Source organism: Cebus imitator, unplaced genomic scaffold, assembly GCF_001604975.1.
Source record: "Cebus imitator isolate Cc_AM_T3 unplaced genomic scaffold, Cebus_imitator-1.0 Scaffold8, whole genome shotgun sequence".
Taxonomy (NCBI): Eukaryota; Metazoa; Chordata; class Mammalia; order Primates; family Cebidae; genus Cebus; species Cebus imitator.
Genome location: NW_016107323.1, coordinates 12,105,842 through 12,122,058, shown reverse-complemented (window position 1 = coordinate 12,122,058; position 16,217 = coordinate 12,105,842). Strand labels below are relative to the sequence as shown.

General features: G+C 42.3%; 1 protein-coding gene across 2 annotated transcripts in view; it reads right to left on the bottom strand.

The window, feature by feature from the left end:
* The window catches only part of LOC108314525 (voltage-dependent calcium channel subunit alpha-2/delta-3), an 823,636-nt gene that overhangs the window by 59,177 nt on the left and 748,242 nt on the right, over window positions 1-16,217 (bottom strand). For both annotated transcript variants that reach the window (XM_017543458.2, XM_037743848.1), the window contains 3 exons: window positions 9,927-10,002; window positions 6,936-6,988; window positions 5,452-5,507 (listed from right to left, as the gene is read on the bottom strand). In XM_017543458.2, coding sequence (XP_017398947.2) covers window positions 5,452-5,507; window positions 6,936-6,988; window positions 9,927-10,002 — 185 coding nt within the window. The remainder of the gene's footprint in view (window positions 1-5,451; window positions 5,508-6,935; window positions 6,989-9,926; window positions 10,003-16,217) is intronic.

Below are 16,217 nucleotides of genomic sequence, written 5' to 3'. Positions count from 1 at the left end.
TTGTATTTTTAGCAGAGGCGGGGGTTTTACCATGTTGATCAGGCTGGTCTTGAACTCCTGGCCTCAGTGATCTGCCCACCTTGGCCTCCTAAGTGCTGGGATTACAGGCATGAGTCACGGAGCCCGGCTCTGTTGGATACTATTTACTCTTAGGCATTCAGAGCTCACATCTTACAAAACTAGGTATTCAAGGATCACTGAGCTTGGTTTGGTTGATTCCTTTGTTTTCCAGAAGGAAAAAAAAGGTTCCAAAAGCAGACACAGCCTGCCATGGGTCCCACAGAAAGTGACTCATCGCAATCATCAACTTATGCAGCAAACCACCACCACCTTCACCATCAGTCTTCACTATGCACTTACTGCATGCCAAAACACATGCTAGGCCCTTAGCATGGGCAAAATCCTCATCACCACAGAATAAGCAAGTCCTTGCTGCTGTCCCATTTTGCAGATGAAGAAACTAAAGCTCAGAAACAAAGATACTTGCCCAAGGTCCCACTGCAGTGGGTAATGGGGTCCTCAGATGTGAGTCTGGCCCCTCATATCCTGGAGCCCACACTGCTGTACCTCCTATCCCAGTTACGCCAATGTCACCATGACCTATCACTCACTCACAATGAAGCACCCAAGGAAGCATCTGCACAATTAAATTTCTTCAATTTTTCCTTAGCAACAAATGTCCCTGATGAGAATAACTGACTTGGGTTCACAGTAATTATGTGCAGACAATTGGGAATGAACAGATTTCCCATGTGAAAAGCCTTCCTCTTCTTTTGTTTTTGTGAATGCACCCCCAGTCACAACCGGGTGCCAGCAAGCTCTGTTCTCTTTGTGCAAATTCACCAAAATGATACCTTTGTGATAATCAAGCAGAAATGGGCTTCCACAGTCCCCTTCATTAAGGAAATGGAGCAGATAAACAGTGTAATTATGGATTCCATTTTTAGCTAAAACGAAGATGTGTGCCTTAGCTCACAGTCTTTATCTAGTGAGGGAATGGTAAATTTAGAATGAAGAAACCTTGCAAGTCAATAGCATATGGTGCCTGAAACATTTCCCTCCTCACACCGGGTCTGGGATTTATATTTACATTTAATAAGATATCCCAATGACAGCAATCCTGTGGATGAGCGAATTCACCTCTGCTTACTTTCATTTCTTCATCCGTAAAATGGAAAAAGTCATAGTGATGCCCAGCAGAGGGGCTGCTGGCTGGAATGCCACAATTCCAGTGCAGTAGCTGTGGCTCTCGCTGTCATCATTAGCTGAGGGAGGTCTTGACTTAGTTCTGACTCCACTGCCTCTTAGCTGTCTGACTTAGGTACTTGAGAGAGGCTTGGTGGCAAATTCTAGCAGTCCCCACCTCTCAGGTACGCTGCACAGATCTGAAGACAACCTACGTGCCAGCTCTCCGGAAATGGCAAGGCACTTGCACTTCAGCACACCATGCATCAGTGATGCAATTATGTGACACGGTCTCTCTGTAGTCTTTGGAAAGGCGGTCTCACAGTCTGGCAATGGAGTCAGAGGACATGCTGAAATTATCTATTAAGGGTCCTTTTTACAAAGCTCCATAAAACAGAAAAGAGAGAACTAACACACCATATTATTCCTTTCAGCTAAAAATTTGACGGCTTTTAGTCCAGCTGGGGTGGGGTTGGGGAAACTGCAGAATGGGAGCCTTCAAAAGTGTCTCTCAGCATCAGGGGTGCAGAGATTGTACCTTGCTCCCTTAGTCACTGTCCCCTACTCTGCACCCCTCGGTCTAGGCCAGAGTTTCTCAACAGTGGCACTATTGATATTTTGAGTGGGATAATTCTTTGTGATGGGGGCTGTCCTTTGTGTGGCAGGATGTTTAGCTGCACACCTGGCCTCTACCCGCCAGATTCTAATAAGAACCCTCCTCCCCCATGCTATGACAGCAAAAATGTCTCCAGTCATTCCCCTGGGAGGCAAAACTGCCCCCATTTGAAAAACCACTGTCCTAGGGAAAGATCACAGTGACTGGCATGCAATAAAAACTCTAGAATCTATAGGACCAAAATAAGAGTATGTCTAGATGTCTGTGGGGGCAGGTCATGAAGAAGGGAAACAGGTCAAGGTGAGGATGAGGGAGGTGGGAGTGAATGCAGACGTGAAGAGAAGGGAACGTCTTCCCTCGGTATGAAGAATGCCAAAAAGTAAACCACTGAAAACAACACACCTACTGCCCTCAGCCCTGTGAACACTCCTAAGAAATAACCAAATGGTAAAAAAAAACACCACCACCTAAAACCTGAGTGCCTAAAATCCACCATGCAGGGAAGACTGGCACATGGTCTTGGGAGGCATTGCTAGATTCACCTCTCACAGCCACGTTTTATCTGTTGTTTCCTCTGTTGACAAATGAAACCAAAGTCCAGAGAGACCAAATGACTTTCCCAGAACCTCACAGCAAGCAAGAATCAAGCAGCAGAGAAAGGCTACCCAAGGTTCCTAGTCACTAGGTTCCAATGCTGCTCCGGCCTCCGAGAGCTCACAGCCTGATTTGGAGGAAGAGGGGATTTGTCTCCAGATCACTGGTGCCGCAGACAGAGCGGCCATTTAGTCAACTTGCAACCCATTTTCTTGGCCTCTATTGATTTTCTTAATGTTTTTTTTCACTCCTATTAGTAAAACTGTGGAAAAGTGAGTCAAATAAGAAAAGCAAATGGTAAAAGATAACCAAGTGACCATTTCATAGGTTCCTCTTCATCTTTCTTTTTGGAAATCATGTGCAATTTTAATAAAAGCAAGTTGACACTACAGGTAAGATTTCCTTTTGGGGACATGACAGTAGTCTTTTCCTAACTCATATTTTGATGTCTGTTTATCGACTCCTTATTTTTCATACCAACTGCTGACCCTAATTAGCTCTACATCTCCTTCTTCCCACCATTTTATGTGTTTTTGTGTATATACAGTTTTGTATCTTGGGTTTTCTCTTGTTTTGTTATGAGCATTTTTAAATTTCATCAAAGAGTTTTCAGAAACACAATGATTTCTGGGTTGTAATTTATCTTAAAATGGCCTAATTCTTAGACATTTAAAAAGTTACCAGTATTTGCAATTATAAATTCCCTGGTGATGATCATCGTATCATGGAAACCTTTGTTTCCATCCAGGTTTTGTCCTCAGGCTGAATTTCTATAAGTGGGATTTGGGCACTCACTGTCACTCAGAACCCAATCCAGCAGGGAGGAGCAAGAATTGGGTCCAAGCCCGGGGGGTCACCAGGACAATGTGTGTGTGTGTAGATGAAAGGAGAGCACAGGGACCCTGCTCCACTGGGCTGTCAGCCTCCCAGGGCAGAGCCAAGCCTGGACAAGCATGGATTAGGTTCCCAGATCAGAGAGCAAGCTATGCAGGCATCAGCAGGAGCGGCACTCAGCAGATGCTGCTCCATATCATGCTCTAACCAGAAACCAGACAGTTTCTGGATTCAGGCAAAATGAGTCTATTTGTAAGTTACAAAGCTATGACTACAGCGACTCTAATGGTCACGCCTAGCACCAGAAAGATTTGTTAGGGTATTGAATCAGCAAAGATAAAGCACCTACTGTATGCTCAGCACCAGTTAGGTATTAAGAGAGAACAATGGTTAAGACACAGCTCCTACCATCAAGAAATCCTAGGTTAGCGTAAAACACACAGTGAGGCAATAATAGCAAAGAAGAGATGGGATAACACATGACCTGACTGGGGCAGAAACAAGAAGAAAATGTTCATTCTGCCTGAGGGAGCTGAGGAAATCCTCACAGACTGGGATTTTTAATTTTTTTATTTTTATTTTTTTGAGATAGAGTTTAGCTCTTGTTGCCCAGGCTGGAGCACCAAAAGTGCAGTGGTGCGATCTTGGCTCACTGCAACCTCCGCCTCCCAGGTTCAAGCGATTCTCCTCCCTCAGCCTCCCAAAGTAGCTGGGATTACAGGTGCATGCCACCACACCCAGATAAATTTTTTGTATTTTTAGTTGAGAGAGGGGTTCACCATGTTGGTCAGGCTGATCTTGAACTCCAGACCTCAGGTGATCCACCCGCCTCAGCCTCCCTAAGTGCTGGGATTACAGGCTTGAGCTACTATGCCCAGCCAACAGACTGGGATCTTAAGGGAAAGGAAAAGGAGTGTTAGATTGAAATAGATCCAGCACTTGGGGAAATGCTGATACATTACTAATTGATCTCTTTTTTAAAAGAAGATAGTTAGAAAAAACAAGAATGGTAATAGCCTACTAGTCCCTGGCCTCCCTGGTAGGAAAAAGACCATGAATGAATGAAGGAAGCAAAGAAAGAACAGAGTATATCTGAGAAATAGCATGTGACTGGGCAGGCCTGGGGCAGGCGGCTGTAGCCAGCGTTCATGAAGGATCACTGGATTTGTAGGTGATCATCATCACTGTCATGGTCACTGAGTCATCACGGTTATAATTACAGATACTGTTTCTTTTATTTATTTTCTCTCCAACTTTTATTTTAGGTGTGGAGGGTACATGTGCAGGTTTTTTATATGGGTCAATTGCATGTCTCCAGGGTTTGGTATACAGATTATTTCATCATCCTGGTAGTGAGCATAGTACCCAATAGGTAGTTTTTCCATCCTCATCCTCCTCCCACCCCTACTCTCCACCCTCAAGTAGGCCCCAGTGTGTGTTGTTCCCTTCTTTGTGTCCAAGTGTACTCAGTGTTTAGCTCCCACTTATATGTGAGAACATGCAGTACTGCTACTAATTTTTGAGGACTTATGATGGTCCAGTCACTGTGGTCAGCATGTAACATAATTTCTCATAGCATTAAACACACTCTCTCTCTCTCTCTCTCTCTCTCTCCCCCCCCCTAAGAGATAGATATTACTTCTCCCATTGTGCTTAGCATAGGGAAACTGAGCCTTGGAGACAGATCAACTGACACACCCAAGGCTAACCTCTGAGCTGGGACTGAAACCTATACGGATCTAATGCCACAAACCATGTCTCTAAGAGTCTCTACCAATTACACCCTCTTCAAGTCACTTAAGGTATCTGAGAAGGGAGAGTAATGTGATCAGATTTATGTTCTACGATGGTAACTGTGAAAACAAAAACAGAACAGCTAATCATTCATTTAGCCTGAGACATAGGCAACGTGTCTGTCTCCTTTCTATTTCAGCATTGCCCATGAGCTTTCTGAAGAATTTACCTGTGCAATGTATGACCTCAAAGCCTTAGTTAAGGAAACAGCTCAAGATGTACATTCAACATGAAAGCCTGTGGAATTCTGTGTCAGACTGGATAGCACAGTGCTTAACACAAAGGGTGGCTTTTTACTGAGAGAGCTGAAAAATCACCACTTTGTTCTGGGGCATTTTCTATGAGCCAGCACATTCCTAATGAAAAGTAGCCGGTGAACCCAGCACTTATCCCTCCAAGCTGAGAAACAGAAACCAGTTGCCGCTCACCTTTAGCTGTCATATCGGAGTGCCACCAACTGCAGAGGTTAAATTCCACCAGGAACCTAAACAGATTGTGGAAAAGCCCAGTGTTACTTCGCCATCCATGCCCATATCACAGAACAGTGACATTCTGTATTCTTTAGCATAGTTTACCTCATTTGAAGGAACAACATCACAATTTGGAGACATCAACACATTTGGCTGAGTTACCACTGAAGTTTTACTGAGCTTTATCTTTCTTGTGAAAGGCGATTTCATCCCCAAAGTGAGGTTTACCTAGACTCAAAGATTCCTAGATGAGGGATAATCTGCTGTATAGGCTGAAATACTTTTCCAGTTATTGTTGACCAGTTATTCAGTCCTGATATAATCTAATTTGATTCCACAGTAAAAAGCCATTTTCTAAAGAAGTTCTCCTCCCTTAGTTCAGAAGTACAAATGGAATATTCTCTTCTACCAAGACCATGATCTGTAGTAATAAAAGATGCTTTCAAAATGAATACTGTGACTCGAACTTGTTTCAGCCCCCTCCGTGTGTGTGTGTGTGTTTGTGTGTTTGTGTGTGTGTGTGTGTGTGTGTGTGTGTAGGGAGGTGGAATAGACTTCTCTTTATGAAATTATGTCATAATGCAACTTCATAAAATCAACATTTCTCAATGGCTGATAAAGAATACAAAAATAATATAAATTATCCTCCAAATGGATGAGGAGAGATCAAAATTCAGTCGTTTGTTTTTCAGGCTTATGGCTACTTTTCCTAGAAGCTCTCTCTCAATCAAAATCCCAGTATTATCTGTTAATGTGCTGCCTCTGCCTCATGTGTGTATGGAGAATTTACTTCCCATTTGAATTCACAAACATTCTTAAATTAATATAGGTTACATTAAATTAAGAGGACAGTGACTATTCATCAAATTGTTTCTGTAATGTGTCCAATATCTAGTCTGAAAGTTAAGAGTTTCATCTTTGTGCCATTTCTTGTTACCTAGGTTATAGACACAACAAGCACCTCCGAACAAGACTATAGTTTGACAGAATAAACAGTTAAGTCACACCTGAGAAAGCCCCCAGCCCTAGCTGACAATCTCACAGGTACCCATGCGTGCACAGGCCAAGACAGCCCAAGTAGCATGGTGGACAGTCACAGCAGTGTGTTCTTCTGACCACAGCCCACCCAGGCGGCATTAAAAGCAGCCAGACATCCATGCAAAATTGAACAGTAACCACAATAAGTAAATTTGGTTGTGTACTGCAAACCGTTAGTCTGCTAAACAGTGACATAATAGCATAAGGGGTGATCATGAATCACTTACTAAAAGATCATTTTTTTGGTCTCTGTGTTCAATATTTTGAGATGTTCAATGAGGTTATCTCAGAGAACTAGGAATTTAATGGCTATTGAAAGTATAACTCACAATCTCTTAATTCACTTTATGATACAAAAAGGGAAATATTAACACTTTTCAAAAAATGCAGCAAATTTTACTTACAAGACAAGTTCCGTCATTATCCATTTTACTGCAGAGAGGAAGGCATGGTAAGGCTGAAAAGAAGAATTCGGTTAGTTAAAAACAATACACTGCACATAAAATCTGTAGTTTAATTTAGGGCTTTATTTCAGGACAATGTTATTCTTCTAGAGAGATTGATATCATGTTAAAAAACAGTGGCGTTCTAGCTACGGGAAGAAAATTATTGGATACTGTATCCTAAAACTAACATTTTAAAACTTTGAACTCTACTCTAGTGAGATGTGATTTATAAGTAAAATAAACCTGATCTAATACAAGGGTTATCAGTGGGAGGAAAAAGGAAGTTCAGCACCAGTTGCTTAAAACTTTACCCTCTAGGGGCTAATATTTTGAAGCTTAATGCTGAGGGGGCTGGAATCATATAACTAATTTCAAATGGTAATTCATAGGGGAGCCTCTTGGAAAGGTGATTCCCTGTTCTCCACCACGGTGTGTCGTTTATTAAAATAAGCAAAAATTGCATACACCTGATTTTAATGCCTTCCATGAATTATGCAGGATTTAAGCTGCTTTTTCTCACACTTACATATTTGGACTTGAAAAAAATGATAACCATATAAACATGTGATTTTATCCTTGCTGAAAATCCCCTTCACTCTATAAAAGAAGGCATTGAAAGCCTAATCTTTATTTCAGAATATTTTAATTAAAAAAAAGCAGTTAGATTGTTTACTCTGTGATATTTCCTGTGTGGATAATTCAATTTCCTGAATCCTAGAAAATTCCAAGTCTTCCCCTCAGTTGATTCTTTGTACCTAGGTATGCCAGTTATGTGAATGGTGGGCGGACTTGAGAGACGAGCAATGACACTGGCAAATCCTGGGCTCTGGGCTCCAGATGTCAGGTCTAGAAGAATCCCAGAACCTTTTGTGGTTGCCTTTAGATATCAGAGAACTGAAATGCATGCCAAATCCTGGCTTCTGCAGCTACAGTTGCCTAATCCCACCTTCTGAGCATTTTAATTATAAGAACTAGGACTGAGAATGGAGGAATTCTCCAGTTTTAAATGAAACAAGAACAAATTTATATGCCCCCAATCATTCTCAAAACTTTCCCAATCTGGCCAGAGAGTAAATGAGCAGAACAACAACAAAAGTGAGCTCTTCCCAGCCCACCCAGATTGCAGACTTGTGGTATCTCTTGCTCTGATTCGACTGAGTGCTTCCACATCGTTCCTTGCATCACAGGATTCTGAGCCCCCAGGAATAGGGTCAGATAAGGATGTGAACTTTTCACAGTTTCCCGAAACCACACTTTGCAGCCCTGCGGTTTTGCCATTACATTTCATGGCTTGAAAAATAATCATCTTGCTTTCAAAAAGACCGGGAGGGTCAGACCATGGTACAATGTTGCGTATTTGTACCAGCTGGGATGGGTAGTGCGGGTCAGGGGTAGGAGAGAATGAATACAAGGATTCAGGAAGCTTTAGAGGTTTGGGGGAAAGCGGGAAGTGGCAGGAGCAGCTCATTCTGAGGCCAGGGGAAGGCACTAAGGCATTCTGCGCCAGGCACTGACTCAATATATGAGTAAATGAAGGGATTATGCAAATACGACATTAAAAATTTTACATGCACATTTCCATTCAAAAGCGTAAAGCCACTGAGCTTTTAAACCTAATGATGAAAACATATCTTAGGAATGTTTTGTGTCTGGAAACATTCTTGCTAAGGTTAGGGGAGTTGGGTTTAGAAAGACATCGTGAGTCTCACTAAAAAGCTGTTTTTCAAAAATTCAACTCTTTAGTTGCCTCTCAGTAATTTGCCAGCTCTGAATCATTTCTTTCTCTCTCAGTGTAGGAGAACCGTGTTAATTATTTGGTTTTTAAATAATCCCCTTGTGAGATCTTACATCTGTAAATTAGAAAGTGCATATATTTTAAAACCAAAATGGCTTTTAAATGTTGTGTTTCAAACCAAATTTTAGGTTAATTTTTGGTATTTACAAAAGAGTAACATTGTAAGGGTTATATTTAAACGCGTATGACAGGCTATCTAGAGGTACACTATATCTGTTTTTTTTTTTTCCTGTTTTTAGGTATTGCTGACCACATTTACATTGTCTATGCATTGTAAATTATATTTTTAATTTGGGAGTAAATTAATGATAACAGTTAATTTCTGGCCATATGAAAGCCAGTTTTTAGTGGTACAGTAGCTGTGCTGATTGATCTGTGACATCAGCAAGGAATCAGCTCCAGGGAAAATGATGCTGAAACATGGTGGCATGATTAGGGGAGTGGGAGCATCTGTGATCCAAATGGGACTTGGGCACAAGCTCACAATTCTATTACAAACTCAAAGGAAAAGTTCTGTTGAACAAAACCAAGTTCTTTTATATACAAATGAGAGAATTAACAGAACTTCTCCCTTTTTCTATCCATCAAAAGGAGGCTGCTGCATCAACCCATCAAAGACTTTAGACCTGTTTTCCATTCATATAAACACTGGATTTGAATTGAATTGAAACAGCAGTGTTTTTTATTTTATTTTTGTTTTTTTGAGAGGGAGTCTCACTTTGTTGCCCAGGCTGGAGTGTAGTGGCATGATCTCGGTTCACTGCAACCTCCACCTCTTGGGTTCAAGCAGTTCTCCTGCCTCAGCCTCCTAAGTAGCTGAGATTATAGGTGCACACCACCATGCCTGGCTAAGTTTTGTACTTTTAGTAGAGACGGGGTTTCAGCATGTTGGCCAGGCTGGTCTCGAGCTCCTGACCCAAGTGATCCGGTCACCTTTGGCCTCCCAAAGTGCTGGGATTACAGGCGTGAGCCACCGTGCCTGATCTGAAGTGGTTTTTTTTTTTTTTTTGTCTGTTTTTTTAATGAGTAAAGTCAAGATGTTCATGATTTTGCAAAAAGATAAACTTGATTACTCCAGAGAGGAAGATAACACTCAAATAGGGAGAAAGACAGAAATGTGCAGTTGTTTTTCTGGGTGACAGCATAGTACTTACATCCAGGAGGCCACGGGCACCATCGCTGCTTTCCTTGTTGGCTCTACACATGGCTTGGTAGTCATAAAGGGTAATTCTACAGGAAAAAAAATGGAAGGGAGCTTCACTAAATGAGGAAACATGGGAGCCACATGATGCTATGTACTACAAGGTGAGCAGTCACTATCACCAAGTGCAACAGTGACAAACACCATGGAGACCTAACATGGATGATGAACAAGGAGCCCAGCAAAGACCAGGGCTGGAGGCACATCTTATCACTTGGAATTTGAAGAACAAAGAGAATGAAGGTATTGGGAAGGGTAGAGGGGTATGAGGATCCATGTAACTTGATGAAACAGTCATTTGGTCTGAAGAAGGATGGTCTGCATTGAGCAAGATATTCCAAAGGGAACGTGCTATTCTGAACTGGATTCCAAGCTCTGGATGGAATTTATCTGGGCCATGTCTCCAGGGTGGAGGAGAACTAAGAAGAGCCACTTTGGGATGATAAAAAATGGCAGAGTTCTGTGCTTCTCAAGCACCAGGAAACAGGTCTGGACCAAGATAAGCCCTATGCATTGACAATGTGTGGGAAACCAGCTGGCTCACGAATTGTCATCACTACTACTTATTGTCACCACCATAAGAGTGAATGTGTATTATTTTGAAAACAGCATAGCTTATGAAACCAAAACAAAGTACACATTTTTTTCTACATTGGAGATAAACGTATAGCTTTCATCCCAATTATGACCTTTATTCAGTTGCAAAAATGTTTTACTTTAACATTCTTCACTATATTTTAATTCCTCATCAACGATTTTACAAAGAAAAGGTGAATGGCAATTTCTGGTAGCATGTGTTGGAACCCAGAAACCCAACTCCATGTGTTGGGACCTATTACTCCAAAATATGGTGCTTTGCCATGAAGCAGTCTGAAGGTCTCTCCGAGCTTCCTCCCTGACTCCCTCACACCCACAGTCTCTTAAGGCTCTGTCTCTCCCTAACCACAGGATGAGGTTGTTCTCTGAAGTTCCCTTATCTACCTAAAAACCCAGACTGGCAAAGCGGAATACAATGGCCTTTCCTGACATTTCATTCACCAGTGAAGATTAAAACTCATATCACAGCGGAAGAGACTGAAAATTAAACACTGCACCTAGAGCCCAGACAAACGTCTTCCCCCAACCCACTGTCAGCTCTCCATCCCGTTCCATTTCCATTGAAATTATTTGCTAACCATTGTCTGAGCAGCAGGCCCAATCGCTTCCCCCACAAAAATCATGTATTATCCCTCAAGTAGCCATATTTCCCATTCTCTCCTCCCTCTGTGAAGAAGGGTGTTTAAGCCTATTGGGTTACTGGGTAACTATTCTGCTATGATTGCCCCATGTTGTCCATATTAAAATAAATTTTGTATGCCTTTTTTTCCTATTAATCTACCCTTTGTCAGTTCATTTTCAGCAAACCTTCGGGGGCACAGGTTTGCCCCTGCACAGGTTCCGGTATTTAAATGGCATGAGCACCTTATCCCCTACTTGAAAGTTATAGCTAAAGGAGTCTTGCATTCCCACCCTTGCCTTCGGCATCCCCTCCCACCATGCCTAGCAGCCCAAAGGACAGACACTTAAAGTCCTGCCTGAGTTACATAACAATGGCCAGATGATATTTTAAACACTTTAATACATGTTCTTCTACATGACTGGATGAAATTCTCCCCACAGGAATTCCTTTCTAGAATAGTACAACGCTTAATGTTGAGTGCACTTACTGCTGTGCTTGGAAAGACCTCTGAATGTGAAAGCTCCATGCAGCAGGATTGGTGTTGGCTGTGTTTCACACCCACCTCTAGCACCTAGTGCAGCACCCAGCATACAGAAGGCGTTCAGTTTTCAAAGGGTGAATGCATAGATGATTGCCTGATTGCATGAATGTTAAATAGATGATGACACAGCTGAGAACAAAGGGGTCAACTGCAAAATGTGAGGTGGGGGCCTCCTTTTCTGGACAGTAAGTTATGGACATTACTGATAAATGGATTAAACAAAGTCATCTGTGGACACCAAGCTGAAAACCAGCCACATTTGACTAAATGGAAGACGAAAACCAGCTCCTAACCAGCAGCACACTGGCAGTAAAGCCCAAGGGGATAGCTGTGGTCACATAGCCAGTCCTCTAGGTCTGTTCTTCACCAGAATATTTCTTCACTGTCCTCTGGCATTTTTCCTTACAGAGACACAAGCAAAAAGCTTTGAAGCTTTGTTTATACAAACATAAATGAAGATCATAAAGCAGCCAAGAATTAGGCTTGGGGATGCCTCCACACCAGCTTCTCACAGAAATGCTCTCACCATTGACACAGCCCCAGCATTAACCCAGGATATGTCACAGAATCACCTGCAGACCACAATGGACAACTCTAATTGGTCCCTGACTGGCCTGCCATGCCACCATCTCCATCCTGACTCAGGAGATTTCTACAGGTACCCCTGCAAGGGCTTTCTAGCATTTGGCAAGAATTGGTATTGACTTATCCTTTTCCCACTGCCCAACGCTGTGTCTACAGGTAAAACATGTGCCAGAGCCAGGCGAGAGGCATGTTCACAGGAACATGTATGTGCTTGGGGTCTCACAGCCATGGATGCAGGACGGCCATGGTTTCAAAGTTGGTCCTGCTGTACATTCAGGGTGCATTCTTGAACAGGTTGCTGATTCTCTTCAAAGGCTTTGTTTCCTGACTTATTAAACAACTACAGAAACATTCTGAGTCTAAACAGCTAGCTGTGTAGAAGTACACTAAAATATGCTCTAAGTGTGTTAGCCTTGTTAAGAACCTTACAACAGAGGACTGATTTTATTCTTTGTTAGACTTTGGGCTCTTAAAGCTGCACTGTTCCCAAAGGCTCAAGGGAAGGCAGTGTGACATAGTACAAATGCCACCTCTGAAGTCAGTGATACCTGAGCTCAAATCCTAACTCATCCACTTATAGTAATGTCCTTTTAACCCTGTTGGTGCCTCAGTTTCCTATCTGTGAAATGGTGAGAATAATGGCTACCTTATAGGGTGGTCACAGGGTTAAAGACATTTATCTCTGTATTGCATTCAGCCCAGTGCCTGGTATATAGGAAGTATTCAACAAGAGACAGGCAATAGGTGCTATTATAACTATTAGCATCTTTTCATTGCCACTACTACTAATGGACTGGTGTTTAATACAATGGGAATTGACACAAGCATTCCCAGCTGGCTGAAAGATGAACAAGCCTCCTGGTTTTCTTAGCTCATTGGCCCAGACAATGCAGAGTAAAATCCATGCTTTCTACTGCAATACAAGGACACCCTCAGAAGCTGTGCTGGTGTTTGCAAGAGATGATGCAGGAACTTCTGTCCCTGGGCTTCTCAGCCAAGGGCAATGATAACCACAGCTGATGTCTACTGAACTCCGTTTAGCAACCATAAGCCAGGTACTCCTCTAAACACATCCCTATAAGATAGATTACAATCATCTCCATTTTACAGGGGGAAAACCAAGTCTTAGCCAGCCTAAATAAATATGCCCAAGTTCACATAGATCATTGGTGAAAGAGCCAGATTTAGTAGGGGGCCAAGCTGAATCCACCTCCTTTTGCCTTCTGCTCAGAAGCAGGCTCTGACAGATTCTAAGAAATGCTTAGACTTCAGACCTGTTCCCCAGCTTAGGGTCTGATTGGCATGTCACAGGAAATGCTGTCAAAGATAGGGTCTCATAACCAATGTCCAGAATCAACCTTCAACACAAGCCGAAGGGTTGACGAGGAGTCACCAAGCCAGAGTGGACCAGTTGGCTGTACTTGTGAATGCCTCTTTTCATAATAACTACTCTGACAGACAGATGGCAGGAAGCTCAGGGTTCTCCTTGGATCCTTTTCAAAGGCTCTAGTTTACATGTTGGGGCTAAAGTAAATTGCTGTGGGGCAGCCCCCAGGCCAACGTTCCTGTCTTTTATTTATTTATTTTTTAACTATTACTTTAAGTTCTAGGATACATGTGCAGAACATGCAGGCTTGTTACATAAGAATACATGTGCCATGCTGATTTGATATACCTATCATCTCGTCATCTAGGTTTAAAGCCCGGTGTACATTAGGTATTTGTCCTAATGCTGTCCCTCCCCTTGTCCCCATTCCTTTATTTCAGAAGAAGGCTTTCCTGATACTATTGCCATTGAGGAGGCTACAAAATAAATCTTCCCTGTCTTCTCCACACTTGGACGGCTTTAACTAGATGCTGCAGAAAGAGACTTCCAGATTATTACCCTTTTTGAAGTGATTTTGTTACTGTTTTAAATAACTACGTTTTGTGGCTACCTGTATCCTGTTAGGCTGATTATAGTTAAAGAACATGATAATTGCCTGCCCTCATTTGACTCTAAAATCAGCTCTGAGAATCATGCCCAGCCCAAGACTGGTGCTGTGTGCTGCAGTACGCAGCAGTGGGGGTGTATTGTTATTACAGATAACATGCCTTAATCCCCATGACATCACCGCCAGGCCACTCCAACCGACTTATCATTACTATCACTGTGTGCCCACACAGATGGGTGGAACTTTGAAACTTTAAACTTTGACACAAGGCAGATAGGGCCTCTGAAGCAGCAGCTCAGAACAACACAAACAAACCCTGGTAGCCCTGCACCCATGCTGGGTAGAGCCTTGGACGACAAACTCATGACATTAGGACATGTTTAAAGCCATTTTGCTGATACTGTTCTTTTCCAACTAGACAAAAATCCTGACCAAGAAAAATATTTGCTCTAAGAATTAGCAGGCTGCATTTTAACAGCATAAGCTCAGCCAATTTAGGCTGGTTAGCAACTGTAGGGCTCAACACTTATTAAACACCTACTATGTACCATGACACCAGGTAATTTTCCTGTAATGATTCACTGAAATTAGCTCACTTTGGCTAAACAACTGGCCTAACACAATCTTGAAACAGCTTAATTTTGCAAACACAGCCCTAAAAACAGGAAAATGGAGGCATTTGACATAGAGACCCATGATGGGACATAATTAAGCAATTCCTAATAGAATAGCCTGAGAAGCAAAATGACTCACTAAGGTAGCATGTAAAAATATGTATTATTTGTTGTACTGTAAAATGTGTCCTCTGGGGGCAGCTTTCAACTTACAATTGAAGAGGCATGGGACAGGAACAGAGACATGCTTAACAAAGAGTCTGTAGCCATGGGAAGCCCTTATTCTTACATCTCAGAAAGCCAGGAAAGTAGAAAGCTTAACCTGTTGATAGGAGTGACAAGAGAACACCCAAAATGTGCTCTCCCTTCTCTTCTGCTTGTATTAGTCACCATCTCATCCCACAGCAACTTCTTGCAGAAATGGTGCTGTTAAGATCAGTGCAGTGTCTCTAACACAGCAGAGTCACTGAATTTAGGAACCCCTGGTCCTACTGCCTTTGAGTGCTCCAACTGGAGATGAGTCAAACAAGTTGAACTAATGAGCACCCATCATTAGCCAAGAATAAACCTCACACGGGCTACCAGGACCTCTCAGGGTTCACTGCTAAACACTGAATGGGGAGCAGTGAGAAAGAATCACCCATTTGGTAAGATTAAGCAGAGGGTCTGTAGGCACCAAATCAACCCCTTTCTTCAACAGGTGCTGATAATATAAAGAGAAACAAAGGTGTAGCTACTCAGATATTAATCTCATCAGCCTGCCCAGCAGGGCAAAACCCCATCACTATTAAAAATACAAATTAGCTGAGCATGGTGGCATGCACCTGTAGTCCTAACTAATCAGCAAGCTAAGACACAAGAATTGCTTGAACCCAGGAGGCAGAGGTTGCAGTGAACTGAGACTGTGTCACTGCACTCCAGCCTGGGTGTGGATGATAGAGTGAGACTCCATCTCAAAAAAAAAAAAAAAAAAAAAAAAAAAAAAAAAAAAAAGAATTGATTTACTTCCTGTCAGCAGTGTTGACATCATCTCTGATGGTTATATTTTATAGGAGGGGAAACTAAGTCTCAGACAGATGAAGTCACAGGTCCAAGATTATTAGCACACTAGTAAGTGAAGGGGCTAGATTATCAGTCCAGGTCTCATAGTTGAGCACTGCACATTTAAACTGCTTCCCAAACATGAATTCCCAAGGGATATCTTGCTCCACAGGGATCCCATGGGGATGAGACTTTATCAGAAGAATCTGGAAAATGGGATGTAAATTCACTCTCAATTTCTAAGGCATCACAACGGCATTTGTTTAAAACAGTGATTCTCAACTTTGGCTGCCCTTTAGAATCACCTGGG